Here is a 15,542-nt window from a genome sequence, read left to right as displayed (position 1 = left end):
CCAGTGTAGATTTTGTAGGCCCAGCCTGCTAATTTTTTAGCATCAGAGAGGCCAGCGTGTGCAGATTCTGGAGAAGACAAGCAAAGAACAGGGAATGAATTTTGACTGGAAGTGCCACGGAATTGCGGAAACCATGAGCGTGGTGGATGAGAAATTGTTTGCTTGGCTTGCTAAAACACCCTGCTGAAGAGAGAGTGATGCAAGTGCATGCACACTCCTTTAGGAAAGGGTGAGGAATGAAAATTTTCCTCCCCTGAGGGAAGAGAAGAGATCCCAACACACAATGGAGCCAGATGATGGCATATGATGTGCCCAAGTACAAAAGTATTCCTACAGAACTAGAGGCTAGCTTTCCCTTCTCAGTCAGTCTTTCAGGATAATTTATTCTTTATCCTGCTCTAGCCCAAACTCTCTGTTTTGCCTGGATAATGGAACAGTGGTGCCTTAATGCACTTAAAATACAGCAGTGAACTTGTCTGTTGTCACTGATGGTAGAGGCACCAAATTTAGAGAAGAGGGACCCACAAATCCTGACAGCTTCCCTAACATCTTCCTTCAACAGGTGCATCTCAGCCCAAGTGAAACAGTAAAATCTCCCCAGAACCTGTAACACAACAGGGCTTTCTACACCCCTCCATACAAGGGGGTGATCTCCCCTTTCAAAGGAGAGCTATGAAGTTAATAGGAAGATAGGGGCTTGTGGCAGGTTTAAGCCAAGAAATGGGAAGTTCTGCTGAAACTTGCTTTACCCTGCTTTTACCTTCTGCTTACCCTGTTAAGATAAAAAATTCAAAATGCAAAAAATATTCAATCATCTCTGTCTGAAACTCAGGAGGTACTAGAGTCCAGCTTCTCTTTTGTAGGGACCCATCTTCCACCCTCGTCAAGTACCTAAATATATTGGATGGTTTTGACCCAAAGGCTGAGACTTCTGAAGCTCATTTCTTATTTGGGACATAGGCAGGAGCTTGTGGTGTTAACGGCTCAATGGTTTTAGCTCTAAATGTGCTAGCAAAGGTGTTCTCAGCCCAGAAAGTTTTTCTGTTTCCAGCTGTAGCAGCTGATCAGAGAAGAAGGTCATAGGATCACAGAATGACAGAATATGCTGAGGATCCCTCAGGATCCTCAAAGTCCAACTCCTGGCCCTGCACAGCCCCATCCCAAGAATCACACCTTGCATCTGAGAGCATTGTACAAATGGTTCTTGAACTATCTCAGGCTTGGTGCTGTGACCACTTCCCTGGGGAGCCTGTGCCAATGTCCAACCACCCTCTGAGTGAAGAACCTTTTCCTAATATCCAACCCAACCCTCCTCTGACACAACTTCAGGCCATTTCCTCTCTAGGTCCTATCACTGGTCTCCACAGAGAAGAGATCAGTGTCCACCCCTCCTCTTCCCCTTTCTGCAGCACTGCTTTCCAGCCTCTCATTCCCCAGTCTGTCCGTGCATCCAGGGTTGCCCCACCCCAGGTGCAGAATCTGGAACTTTGCCTCATTGAACTTCATGTGGGTGGTGATTGCCAAGTCCTCTAATTTGTCAAGATCTCTCTGCTGGGCCTCCCTGCCCTTGAGGGCTTCAACTAATTTAGTATCCTTTAGCTCCTCCTAATTTAGTATCATTGGCAAACTTACCCAGGATCCCTGCAGATTCTGCATCCAAGTAATTTATGAAGATGTTGAAGAGCACAGGGCCTAAGATGTGGAACCCCAGTAGTCAGGTCACCACTCCGATTTCACCCCGTTCCATATAGCCCTTTGTGCCTGAGTGCTGAGCCAGTTTCTCACCCGTGGCATGATGTGTTTATCCAGCTGTGTGCCTGGCATTTTGTCCAGGAGGATACTGTGAAAGAGGATTGAAAGCTTTATTAAAATTCAAAAAGATTACATCAGCTGGCTTCCCTTGATCAGCTAGGAGGGTTCTCTTATTGTAAAATGAAGTTTAACAAGCAGGACCTTCCCCTCAGGAGGCCATGCTGGCTGTGACTGATGGATGGGGGTTTCCCGGTTGGTTGTGCTCTCCTTGTTCCTCTTCCACACCAGGTCACTTATGACACTTCGTTGCTGTCTCATTTTGGAAAACTGAAATAAACGCTGGACCAAACCAAGGAGAATTGCAGGGCTACCTGGATGCTGTGCTGCAGAGGGGGTGGTTAAACAGCAGGCAGCTGGCTGTCAGGTCTGTGAGTGTGACAGAAAGAAGAGCTGAGGTGGAGGAGCGGGATGGAGGGGGCCCAGGCAGCACCATACAGCCCCCCAAGGGCAAGCAAAGGGACAGAAGGCAGTCCCTGTTCAGAGAGGGAACACTAGTTAGTCTGGACAGGAAAAGGGAATCTGGCAAGGACAAGGGCGTGGTTTTGTAATGGTACAGGGGACCCCTGGAAAGACCGTGAAATGAGAACAATCAATTAACAAGCTGCTGTGGCTTCAGAAAAGCCATTACAGACATACTGGTGTAATGAGCACATCTGATGCACAGAAGCTATTTAACCTTCAGCCTCTTGCCTTGTAAAGCACCTCTGGGGCACTGGGTAAAGCTGTTAATTATTAAGGTCAACCCTAGCAGACAAAGGTGTCCTCAAGTATGGGTTGCTGTGATACACTCAGATAATTTCTCCATTATGTCAATAACTAATTTCCTGAATTGTTCAAGAATTGACAGATTAGCATCCATTAACAAAGTCTTAACTCATGGCTATGGGAGCAGTTACAGGGCACAAGGACTGCAGAACCCATTTGTAACTCCTTGAGCACATGTAATATATGTACATAGACAGTACTGCAGCAGCTTGGTGCTAATAAAACAAATAACCAATGTGTGTAAAAAGGCTGGGCAGGCAGTGCCAGGCGCTGGCTTGAGCAGATATCCTGTTTTTTATCCTCAGGTGCTCTGAGAGCAGAGGATGAAGCCACTCTGACTTTTAAAGAACTGTGTATTGAAGAACTGTAAATGAACAAAATCACAACCAAAGCAAGATATCCATTAGATTCACTACCAAAAGGGCTTTTTTCTTTTTTCTGGAAAAAAAAAATCCATATAGCAAACATTTAATGGATTTGATAAGTGTGACACTTTACACTGTTCACCCTTATGCTGCAAGACAAATCTCATTGCTTTTATTTATGCAGGCCATATAATTTTGTGTACCTAAACGCAAACATTTTTTTCCAAGCACAGCCTGTGAAGAACCTTTGGAAAGTGGAATACAAGTAGGTAAGAAATTCCTTTGCTTCCCAAAGTGGTTTTATTGTTTTGCCGCCAAGCCAAGTGCGACCGGAAGAGCAGCTGTCCCAAGCGGAGCTGCGGTGAAGGGACACGGCGGGGGTGGCACAGCGCTGGCTGGGCCTGAGCCTGGCACACGGCTGCACCCGCTGGAGGAGGAGGAGGGAAGTGGCCCCGTGACTGCGGCGCAGCATTACCTGTGCCTGCACTTACCTGCCTGAGACTCTTCTGGCTGACTGCCTGGAGTTAAACCAAAGGAGGCTGGGGAGAGGCAGGAAAGAGAAGGAAATGAAACTGTGATGGTGATAAAGCCTGCTAATACCAAAATTCCCTTAGGGAATTGGTGGGAAGCAAGGCACTGGAATAAGTGCTGCCAGCCTGCTGCTGGAAGGGTGACAAGCTGTTTTACCAAGGCCAGAAATGATATTAAACCTTTCTCCAGCACAGGTGAAAGGGCTGGGGACCGAGGCGATGCAAAGGAGGTCAGAGCAGTTCTTAAGAAGAAATATTACTGGACTTGCAGCTGCACCTGAGTGTCCCACCAAAGCTGAGGATGATGAACTGTGGGAGGGGATTTCAGGGGCTTGTCTAAGCTGCTGAAAAGATGGAAAAGGGAAAGTCCCAAGCACCAACACCTCCCTCAGGCTTGGGCTTGTCTCCTGGTTTGTGGCAGGCTTTTGGCTGTACTGCCAGCTGTTCTGCCCCAAAGGAACGGTTTCAGCTGTCCACTGCAGGCTGTTTGGAGGGGAAGGGATTGTCAGGCAATGTTCAAAGACAGCAGTCCTGTTTAAATGCCAACACAGGGAGTAGAGTGGGCAAGACAAGCAGGGGGTGTCAGGCCAGTCACAGGGCAGTGAGCGTGGCAGCAGCCCTCATCTCCTGGGCTTGTGCTCTGGGAGAAATGTCAAAGCTGGAGGGGGGAGAGGCACCGCTCCCTTACCTGGAATGGTGTCTAGCTTTTTTCCCCGCCAGACATCCTTTACTAGACCACTACCACCACTAGTCACAACCACCTTTCCCAACAAACCTCATCCCACTTGTATTCCTTCGGCTGCCATGGCCGCAGCATCACTGCCGCAGCATCACTGCAGTACCTGTGTGCAGGGGGCAGGTGGCTGTGCAAGAGGCCACAGGGGGAGAGCAAACCCAGGTGCAGCACAGGCTGGAGCTGCCTGCCCACCAAAACCGCCCAGGCGGCTGTGACTGAAATTTAATTTGCCTGGTGCATTCTGTGGACATTTTAATCAGGATTTCCTACAATCTACTTGGCAAAGAGGCTCGACTGGCAGCTGCCTGACTGAATGGGCTTTGCACCCAGTCTAACCTTCTCCATTTGCAATTTCCAGTGCTGGAAAACCTCTCTGTCTCACTTTCAGAAGTTTCTATAGCAATCACAGCCATCTTAGTGAAGCACTGGAAATGGCAGCCCATTCAGATTGTAATGTTGCTGGACAGTAATTGCTCCTCTCTCCACTGGCCTCTGAAATGTTACTTTTTGGAGATATCAACTGCAACTGGAGGAGACTGGTCCTCTGCCTCTGCCAAAGTTTCCAAGCAACTTTGCTCCCCCTGCCCCCTGAGGAACTTTGTGAGCTGTTTACAGTGTGTGAACCTCAATTAGCAGGGAAGTGTTGCTGGGCACATACCTCAGCTACAGGAAAGACCTGACATGAGTGATGCTCTTAACAGGCCTGCAGGAACAAACCTCACCACCCAACACATAATGTTGTGACCTGAACATTATCCATCACTGCAGGTAGAGACAGCTACACAAGTGTGTTTGCCTTTGCTAATTGTAAAAGACCAGAGCACTTTTTCCTTCATGTTGGTGAGCTTACTTTTCCTGGTTCAGTTGATTTCAGCTTAAACAATCACTTGATCTCTTGTTCCATGCTTCATTTTTCAGTGGCTGTGATTGCTCTTAATTACTGTGACACTGAGGAACCATGTGCTAAAAATACATTAAATAACTTCTTGCAGTAAGAGAATGGGGTAGAATTATCCCACAGCTTGTGAAGACATCAGTTAACCATTTCTTAAGCTCTTATAATAATCTTCCCCTATACTTTTAGGCTATTGTTGCCTGCTGGAAAAATTAGCTTAAAGCTGAGTAAGGGGAATTTTGGATAAGTGTTTGCAATTTGGCTTTGGACTGACACAGTGTGGTTGCACTGTGAGAATTTGAAGTCTTTGCACTGGCAGCAGTACTCAAATCTGGGAATATAGGATTCGCATTGGAAAAGAGTGGATTTTTATAACGATTTAAATGAACAATTTCAGCTAGAAAGTGGATTAACAGAGCCAACTAAACCCTTCACCCTGACAAAGAACTGGCGGGAGGACTATAGAAACACATCCAAAATTTTACTACCATGAATGCAGAGTACTAGGTCAGTGAGAAGCATTTCTGTATTTTAATGGCTCTCTTAGAAATCAATTCAATTTAAAACAAAAGTTGTTTTACCAATATGTGGAGCATGCAGAAGGCTGGAGAGGGTGCAAGTGGCCTGCATCCTCCATCTGCTCCATTCTCCCTCTCCTCTTGCACTAGGAACTGCTACTGCAAGTGCCCCTTCTGGGCAGACAAGGAGGCAAAAGCAGCGCCCCAAACCCCAGGGTCAGAAATGTCTCCCATTCTGCAGGTGCAGGGATGTACCCCAGACCCCACACCCCGTATTTCATATGTGCTAGACCTCCTGAAGCCCAAAGCCAAGCAGCAGCAAACTCTAAGCCCAGGGGTCTTGGGGAAGCTAAGACACAAAACCCTGTGCTTCTCCATCAAAAATGAGGTTACGGAACAAGAGAATATTAAGTATCCCAGGATGAGGAGCAATCTTCACTGATAAGAGATGGACACGTTGGGGATTGCTCACCTCTGAGAGGAATGGATCAGGGTGACACAAGAATAGCACACTGGACAAACAAAGCTGCAAAGATTGGCAAAACCTGTTCTTGAGGAATTTCAGAAGAGGCAGCAAAGCTAAAGGACTGGTCTTTGAACAAAATTTCTAATTAAACCCTGACAGCTTACTGCTGCAGGATGTTTGAAGGAAAAACAGGATCTTAAATTGATCTAGAGAAGGGTCCAATGTTTCCATGAGTGACAAGGCATGCAACCATTGTTGAGGGTACAGGCTCTTCCTTCACAAATCTGTTTGAACCTGTAATGGGAGAGTAAGACATCCCATTCTGGATGCTCTTCTCAAACACTGGATACCACAATGCTGCAGGCAAGATACTGGAGCAAGTTGGTTGCTTGACTTTCAGTATTGCAATATCCCTCCTCAAGAAATGGCAAAATATGTTTGCAGTAAAAGGTATGGAAATAGGCCCAAAGTTTAACCCCTGCCTAAAAATTTCACCCCCCTGGTTTCTCAAGTGTGAACTGTGAAACACTGCTTACCATCTGCCAGCAAGAACTGCCTGTCTGCCACCGGCAGCCATGGAGAGGTGCCTTGCTGCAGCGGTGCTCTCCCGTTCTCAACGCTCACAGGTGCTCCTGCAGGGCACTGGGGAGCTGCAGTGCTCCTCAGACCCTCCCACCCCTTCAGTGTGGGGGATCTTTGTCAGCCTGCCTGATAAATAACTGCTTCCCTGGGCAGTTTTCCAAGCTCTGCAAAACCTGTAACAACTAACCATGGAACTAATTGGCTGACAGCAAAAGCACATCTTGAACAGTAAGAATCCCAAATTACAGAGGGGAGAAAAGCACTTTTTGTGGTTTGCATGCAGCTATTTTGTCTCATCCTCAAGTTGTTGGAGGAGAGCGCCAAAGACGTGGAAAAAAGAGTTCCAAACCCAAAAATTAGGGCTCCTGGCAGCAGTAGTGGAGGCAGACAAGTCTAAACTACTTCTGGAGGTGGACCTCTCTGACAAGCCCTGGATATTCCAACCCAAAAGCTGAACCATCTGTAGGGCAATGGCTACAGCTCATACAGGCAATCACGTGCCCAGAAAATGGCAGATCTGCCAGTCCAGGTTTGCCACTTGGATACAGTGATTCAAGAGAAAATAATCACACTAAGTCATGAAAATCAAAGTGCTAGAGCACCTCTCCTATGGAGCGCACCTCTCCTATGGAGACAGGCTGAGAGAGGTGAGGTTGTTCAGCCTGGAAAAGGCTCCAGGGAGACCTTACAGCACCTTTCAGGACCTAAAGGGCGCTGCAAGAGACCTGCAGAGGGACTCTTTACAAGGATATGTAGTGACAGGACAAGGGAATGGCTTTAAACTGAAAGAGGGAGGGCTTAGAGTGGCTATTAGGAATAAATTCTTTACTGTGAGGGTTGTGAGGCACTGGAACAGGTTTCCCAAAGCAGCTGTGGATCCCTGGCAGTGTTCCCAGACAGGTTGGATGAGGCCTTGAGCAACCTGGTCTGGTGGGAGGTGTCGCTGCCCATGGCAAGGGAGGTTTGGATTAGATGATCTTAAAGGTCCATTCCAACCCCTCACCATTCTATTATTCTAATGAACAGTGGGTCTGTCTAACCAGAACACACATCTAAAAATAGCATGAACGAGTGACAAGTATAGGGAATCCAGATTTATTAATTTTTATTACAAGATAAATTATTCTCAAATAACAGATGGATTTGACAGTGTTCACTTTGTAATATATTAGATTCCAAATGACATATTTTAAAAAATATTCTCTGTATACAAGGAAAATCCCAACAGAATTTACAAAGCCACTGTATTTCACATGTATAGGATCTGAAGTTGTTACGAATCCTATAGGAAATTTGTTATTACAAGAAAAACTACACAAATAGTTTACAGTTTTAATCTCAAATCTCAATTTTTTTTCTTTAAATAGATTCTTAAAATAGATGCATTATTTAAAACAAAATCACTACAAAGAGGCACGTGGTGTTCAGTGGATGACATTAATTCTATAACCCAAACAAGAAGACTAATCCACTCTGAGTAGCTAAATTATTTTTTGCACTATTTACATACTTTACTGAAGTATTTTCATCCCAGAGCCTCAGCGAGCATCTTAGAATATTAATGAGAAAAGTCTGGCAGTACGCCAGAGTTAGCAAGTAAGAAAATCACATCATTCCCATTTTATCAACAGGGAAACTGAGGCACCAGGTGTATTTGGATCCAGCCAATTGCAGCAAGAAACATCCTGAATCTTAGTTCTGTTAGCCACATCTTGATGGAAAGACTGTTCTTCCTCCTTGATACATGGCTGGTGACAGTGCTGGGCACTGTTTGAAACCTGGTCAGTTGCTTTTTTTCATGTTTAGATTGCTGCAAAACAGGTGAAATCTATCCAGCTGTAGCATCATCATGAGCACTGTTACTAAAAGAAATGCCATTAATGGTTTTCCTTTTCAGATAAAAAACCAGCAACAGCAAAAAGTGCATCTTCAATCCCTCCACAGCCTTTGGAAGGCTGTCTCGTTCTACCCAAAATACTGCAATTGTTCCCTCAATCTGCACAGTAACAAATACTGAAAACCAATAACTCAAAGACAGAATAGCACTATTTATTTTAAAAAAAAGTTAAAATTTTTGGGCATTGTGAACATTCTTTGGTCAATCAAGTATTTGAAAGAAGTTAGTTGAGAGATTTTCAGCCAGGATGTGACCTTTAGAAAACATGAAGTGTTTCACATGGTCCATAATCCCCACAATTTTACTTCTTATGACAGCAAAATATTATACTACATCAATAAAGGTCACTTGAAAAGACCTTTAAAAATAACTTGTCAATAATGTTTGCTGAACAACTAAAGGAACTAAAAACTTGTTGCATATCTGAGATGACATGAATTCACGAGTTAAAAAAAACCTAAAAAGCCAAGACTTAAACTCTGGATAGAAGCGTCCAGCACAAATCCAGCAATTTTTAAGGCTTGTATGGAGCGTGCATAATTTAGTCATGGGCATCTCGCTGTTTATGTTTTGGCAAACACAACATCTTCACGTGGGAATAAAGTCGTGGGCTGTTGCTGTCTCAGAGCAGCAGGAGCAGGCCGGGCAGCAGGGGACAGGACAGCTGGAGCACAGGTGGCCCAGCACCCTGGGGCACGATGTACCCACTCTTGTCCATGGTGTCCAGTGAGATTCTAGCCAGCACCAGTTTCCTGGAAGGTGTCTGACCCCAGAAGCAGCACCCCCAACTCAGCACTGGCAAAAGGCTTTATGCATGCTACAGCATCATAAAATAAGCAAATAGGGTCTCACTTTCTTCAGGGAGGTAGATGGGCGTAAATGTGCTGCTTTTATGGTTACTGGGGCACCCTCTGCCCTGGCATCTGACTGAGAAACTGGCCCAATTTCTCCTTGTGGACCTGATCCAAAAGTGGCAAATCTCCCTCTGCAGCACAATCACAAATCAGCACAGTGATTTAGGCAACCTTTCTTGTTTTCAGCCTCAAAGTACTTGTGGAATCTTCCCCATTTCTTTTCCTTCATTATTGCTGGTATCTACCAGGGACTCCCAACAGACAAATTCCTTGCTGGTCTAGGAAAGACTGCACTATTGTTTTATTTAGCAGTATGTCCCAGAAGTGGTGCTGGCTCTGGAAGCTTTTGGGAACTTCCCTCCTGCATTTTCGCAGAGCTCACCGATATCCTTAGAGGCTTTCAATGGTGCATCAGTCCCACTGCAGAGCTTCCAAAAACCTGAGGTATCCGAGTTTGGGCGTGCATTCAGACTGCAGAAAAGCCTCAAATACCAACGAGCAAAGAAGCACCAGTTTGAACACAAAAAGGGATTCTGTGGTTAAAGGGGCTTCATCATCACCCACACAGACGGTGGAGAAACACCTCACTTCCCTGGCCTGAGACAGTCTCTGTGGGAATGAAGGACCTCCTCTCCCGTATGTCCCAGACATGTCATCTGTGTTCTGCAAGATTACACATTTCCCTTGTACCACCTGACAGAGAAGGACATACAGGCTAAACATATAAACAGTTTGTAAAAGAATGTAAATAAATATCCAGATGCAAAGTGCCTTAGGTTATCTACCACCACCTTCCATTTTCCCACAACACATTCTGGTTCAAGGCAGCAGGCATTTGAAGGCTACTCAAAAAAAGTCAAGGCTGAAGCTTCAGGAGAGTTACCAGCACAGTCCCAGGCTGATAAGTATAGGGTGCCATGTATAAATACAGAAACACACACACTTAAATTATATATATTAGTTTTATCTAGATATATATATACACATATAAATTAAATATACATATGTGTTTGTATATACAGACACACATGCGTGAATGTCAATAGTCCCTCAGTTGAGAAACCTAATCCAAATCTCGGAAAGCATGCACCAATTACTTGGATATTTTTAAGTATAAGCAATGTATTCTTACTGGAATTTTCATAAATATGCATTAAAATTCTCCACGTCACCCTTGTGGGAATATAGTTCCATGAGTTGCAAACTATAAATATAGGCTTTAAAAATTCCTTGAAGAGCAGGTATAGCCAGTGTGAGTAACTTCCAGAACAAACAGAAGGGATCAGAACAGAAAACCACACTTGAACATGTGGCTCCCTAACAAAAGTAAGGGCACAGGACCTGTCCAGCCCTCCCTGCTGCCCAGAAGGCCCTTTTAGAAGTTTTTGTAATTGTGATGGGAGACAATTTGGTAACAGACAGAAAAAGGTCATGTTGCAAAATCCAAGAAAACCTCTCAAAGCTGGGGACAATGTATTATATATCCCCTCCCTAGGAAAGGAGGGCAGTCTTTTCAGTCCATCTACATGGTTTTTTCTACTCACCTTCTAAATATGCTCTTAAGATTACTTTATAAAAATACACGATAAGCCAATACACATAATACCATGTTTTGTTCCCGTTAGATTAAAAATCAAGAATGACACCACTGCATCTTTAACTAAAATAAAGTTTCCAACTCTACAAACGTGAGGATGGGTGATATGTCTTGAGGTATCAATTACTATCCTATCTTTTCCATAAACCACATTCCTATGGTAACATGATGAATTGCCCCAGCAGTACTGAGTACTGCTCCCCCAGATCAGGGAAGGTGTGTTAGCAGCAGTGGAAGGTTTGGGGTAGAAGAAGCCTAAGAAAATTCAGGGTAGAGATGTCACTGGTGTAGAGGCAGCATATCCAGACTTGCAAGAAACACAAAATTTAGGATGAACTTGCACTTATTTGTTACAGCATATGCTGTCTTATCAAAGTCTCTTTTCCCATCCATTACTTAAATCTTAATCCTGTACCTTCAAGTACCTTAAAGCTCCTCCTCAGGGTTCTGTCTTGGTTAAAACCATTAGTTTTCAATGAACCACACTGAGCAACAGTCTGATTAAAACAAACTCCTAGAGCCTGAATGGCAACACACAGCTAGACTCAGAGAATAGGAAAAAAATAAAACAAAACAAACAGAATACACTACAGAGGAGTTCCGTGATTCTAGCATGGACAGTATCAGGAGCTTCTTAAAGAAAGCATTTGATTTTTCTTCTGTGCAAGCAGCATTGTACATGACAGAAGCAGTGCATAAACAATGAAGTGCCCACTTCATGTGACATCATAAAATGACTCTGCATAGCCCATTAACTTTGTCTGTGGACCAATTCTTGAGAAAAAATTCAATCCCATTAAACTTCCTAAACATCAAAGTTATATTTTAGAGAATCATTAAGGTTGGAAAAAATTTTAAGAATATTGAGTCCAACTTTTGCCCAAACTTCACTCTGTCAAATAAACCACAGCACTAAATGCCACATCCAGCCATTTCTTAAACTCCTCCAGGGATGGTGACTCCACCATCTCCCTGGGCAGCCTGTTCCAATACTGGACAATGCTTCCAACGAAGAATTCTTCCTCATGTCCAACCTAAATCTCCCCTGGAGCAGCTTGAGGCTGTGTCCTCTCATCCTGTCACTGGCTGCATGGGAGAAGGGTCCAACCCTCACCTCACTACAGCCTCCTTTCAGGCAGTTACAGAAAGCAATAAGGACCTCTGAGCCTCCCCTCCAGGCTAAAGAACCCCAGCTCCCTCAACCGCTCCTCACAGGACTCGTGCTCCAGACCCTTCACCAGCTCCACTGCTCTTCTCTGGCCTCACTCCAGCTGCTCAATGCCCTTCCTGTTGTGAGGGTCCCAAAACTGAACCCAGGATTCAAGGTGAGGCCTCACCAGTGCGGGTACAGGGGGACAGTCCCTGCCCTGGTGCTGCTGGCCAGGACACAGGATGCTGCTGCTGATACAGGGCAGGATTGCCATTGCCCTTCTTGGCCACCAGCACACAGCTGGCTCCTGTTCAGCTGCTGCTGAGCAGCACTCCCAGGTCCTTTTCCCTGGGCAGCTCTCCAGGCACTCTGCCCCAGCCTATGGTGCTGCCTGGGGTTGCTGTGACCCAAGGGCAGGACCCAGTCCTGTAGAACCTCACACAATAGGCCTCAGCCCACTGATCCAGCCTGTCCAGATCCCTCTGCAGAGCCCTCCTGCAGATCAACACTCCCACCCAACTTGGCATCATCTGTGAACTTACTGAGGGTGCACTTTGATCCCCTTATCCATACCATGGATACAGACATTGAAGAGGGCTGGCCCCAATACTGAGCCCTGGGGAACTCCACTGGTGACCAGCCAGCAGCTGGATGTAACTCCATTCACACCACTGTATGGATCGAGACACCCAGACAGGTTTGAAGAACAAATGAAGGCAAAATTTCCCATATCCACACACTGGTGGTACAGAAAAATAACTGAGACCTCATGTCTTAAACTCATAAAACTATTGATGAAAGAAAACATGGTCCAGATGATAAAGTGCAATTATTATTCGAGTTGTGCTAAAAAGCTTTCCAGTGCTTTTCCGAAGCTTTTTCAGTTTTTCTTCTTGGTGATTTCATGCTGTAATTTTACTTCTTGGTGGTTTCATTCAACTTTTAATTATGTTTTTTTGCTTCTGTCCCCATCATTCCAGTACTGTTCAGTTTGCATTTCTGTGAGCCGTGAGAGAGTACGCTGAAAGGCAAAGATTTCCTCTTCTCCTGTAAACATGGACAGTCCTTTGGCAGAATCCTACATCAATACACAAAACCAGTACCACACACCTGTGAGACTCACAGCTGTACCGAAGTGCATCCTGTCTAATTCCTAAGGCTCAGTGCTCTACAGACTTTGACAAAACAAGACAGCAGCAAGGGACCAAAAAATTAAAACTAATGTCCAAAAATTAAAGAAAGGCACCTATTTCAGCTAGTTAATCCCCTGAAGGAACATAACAAAAAGAATAATTTGGTTTTAAAACAACACAATAACAAGTTAATCATCTATTTTCCCTTTTTTGTTGACTAATTGTACACTGATTTAAACAAATTATTTAAGAAGTCATTTGCAATAACTGAGCTACAGGGAAAAAAGACAGAATAAGAAACATGCAAAGTAGTACTGTTTGTGAGGACTTGTGAGGCTGTTCTGTAGTCTAAGAAGAGATAGAACAAACCACCTTTTATTTCTGTATTTCAAATACTGGCGCTGAACTTAAATCAGCATTTTCATATATGACTGAACAGACACAATGGTTAATATTCAAAATTACCGTAAAGCTTACACGAAAGGGTTCTACAGATAGTGACATTTTCTTTGACTATGAATAAGTAGCACAACATGTCATTACCAGAGTGACAGATACACTGCAAAAAAAGCAGCACATCATTAGTTAAATGTTTTCTTGATTCCCCCTCCTAAAATGCTACTATGAGACTCAACCCAATTTTGTTACGAAAGGGAGAAAATGTTAAAATCAGCTGGGTACCTGGCTCAAGTCTAAATCATCCATCAACACTCTGTTGTCCTGCAGTTGGCCACTGTCCTGTTCCACCAGGAACAAGCTTTGGAGAGGAGCTGCTGCAGAACAGAGAATGCGCACCTGACAGGAGAAAAACAGGCAACAGTATCATCGCTTGGGCTTCACAGGAATGGGATGAAATACATCATCTGTGCACAGCAAACTTCGAGTTAAAATGCCAGGTTTTTTTCCCCAGTGTTCTAACCTTACAGGATCTTTTTCTCAGTAACAACTGATGTAACTTTTACTCAGAGAACAGAACTGTGCTATCAAGTACTCCGAATATCTGCTACACAGGCAATGAGTTCACCATAAAGTTTACTTTCTAAAATAATAGCTGTATAGTAAACAATGCTTACTTTTCACCCATAGTGAGAGTCTTCTCAGTGGTAGATATACTACACTATTTAAAGAATACTTAAATTCCAAATTTCCCAGAAGCCTTTCTTGCCTTCATCTGTGCTACTCCAGTAAGTTATTTGCTAGTAAAAACAATGATTTTGTTTTCATGTCTGCTGGGAGGAGATGCAGCATGCAGTGAGAGATGGGGGCTGCAATGAAGACAGACTGAAATAATACTACAGGAGACTCTTGTTGAGAGCGTGCAGGCAAGATGTTTGCATTGTGGACAGACATCCACAAATACACTCAGGTATTTTTCCCCAACAGCTTTTGATGGGAATTTAACACTTGTGTTTTTTCTATGGAGGAAGTATACTGACAACACAAACACAGAGCAGGCCATCCTCCTATTTCTAACACTTTAGTTTAATATTAGCATATTGTCTGAGCAAATGTCCACTTCCAAACCAAAAAGCATAAAGAATCTGGATCATTTGAATGACACCGATTTGAATCTGGCTGATTTGAATGAGACTACTCATACACTGAGTTAGTTCAATACCTTGCCGAGCTGGGGCCTTTCTGATCAACAACCCATGCTGGAACATTCTTGGTAAGAACCAGCCTCAACTGACACTTCCCAGATGCATAATGCTCAAGTGTGTGCAAATATAATCACATATACGATAGTGTTTCAAATCTTGCATCACTTTAAAAAATATCACCTTAAATGGGAAATTCCCTTTGTTTTAATTATGCTGATTTTACTTCCATTGTTGAAATCTCTGTAAATCCACATGAAGTACTGCATGTATCATTATTATTCCATGAGCAATTCTGCAATCTAATGTAAAGCCTACAGTGACTGTTTCCTTTAAATTTTATGATGTTATTGTGGTATTAACTCCTCCTTCCTGATCAAAAAGGCACTGATTCCTGACCAACTGCCCCTCCAGATTAAAGTCTAAAAATCTCCATTTCACTCCAGCACAGTTGGCAGCACAATCTTTCATTACTAAAATAATGACATGGCTTCTGTTGTTTTCCTGGGTTAGGAAAGAACATCCCCATTCAAGAAAGGCAAATGAGCTCAGGCTTATATTTATGCTCATGCTTAATACTCCCAGAAACCAAAAAAACATCTGTTTATTTGCCTCTATTTCAATGGGACCATGTTTTTTCGGTG

General features: G+C 44.0%; 1 protein-coding gene across 3 annotated transcripts in view; it reads right to left on the bottom strand.

Annotated features, from left to right (window-relative positions):
* Positions 1-7,757: 7,757 nt before the first annotated feature.
* The window catches only part of AFG1L (AFG1 like ATPase), a 67,277-nt gene continuing 59,492 nt past the window's right edge, over positions 7,758-15,542 (bottom strand). For all 3 annotated transcript variants that reach the window (XM_063389756.1, XM_063389755.1, XM_063389757.1), the window contains 2 exons: positions 13,982-14,095; positions 7,758-13,245 (listed from right to left, as the gene is read on the bottom strand). In XM_063389756.1, the coding sequence (XP_063245826.1) occupies positions 13,114-13,245; positions 13,982-14,095 (246 nt within the window). In that variant the 3' untranslated portion in view covers positions 7,758-13,113. The remainder of the gene's footprint in view (positions 13,246-13,981; positions 14,096-15,542) is intronic.

Source organism: Prinia subflava, chromosome 2 (assembly GCF_021018805.1).
Source record: "Prinia subflava isolate CZ2003 ecotype Zambia chromosome 2, Cam_Psub_1.2, whole genome shotgun sequence".
Taxonomy (NCBI): Eukaryota; Metazoa; Chordata; class Aves; order Passeriformes; family Cisticolidae; genus Prinia; species Prinia subflava.
This window is presented reverse-complemented; position numbering and strand designations above follow the sequence as displayed.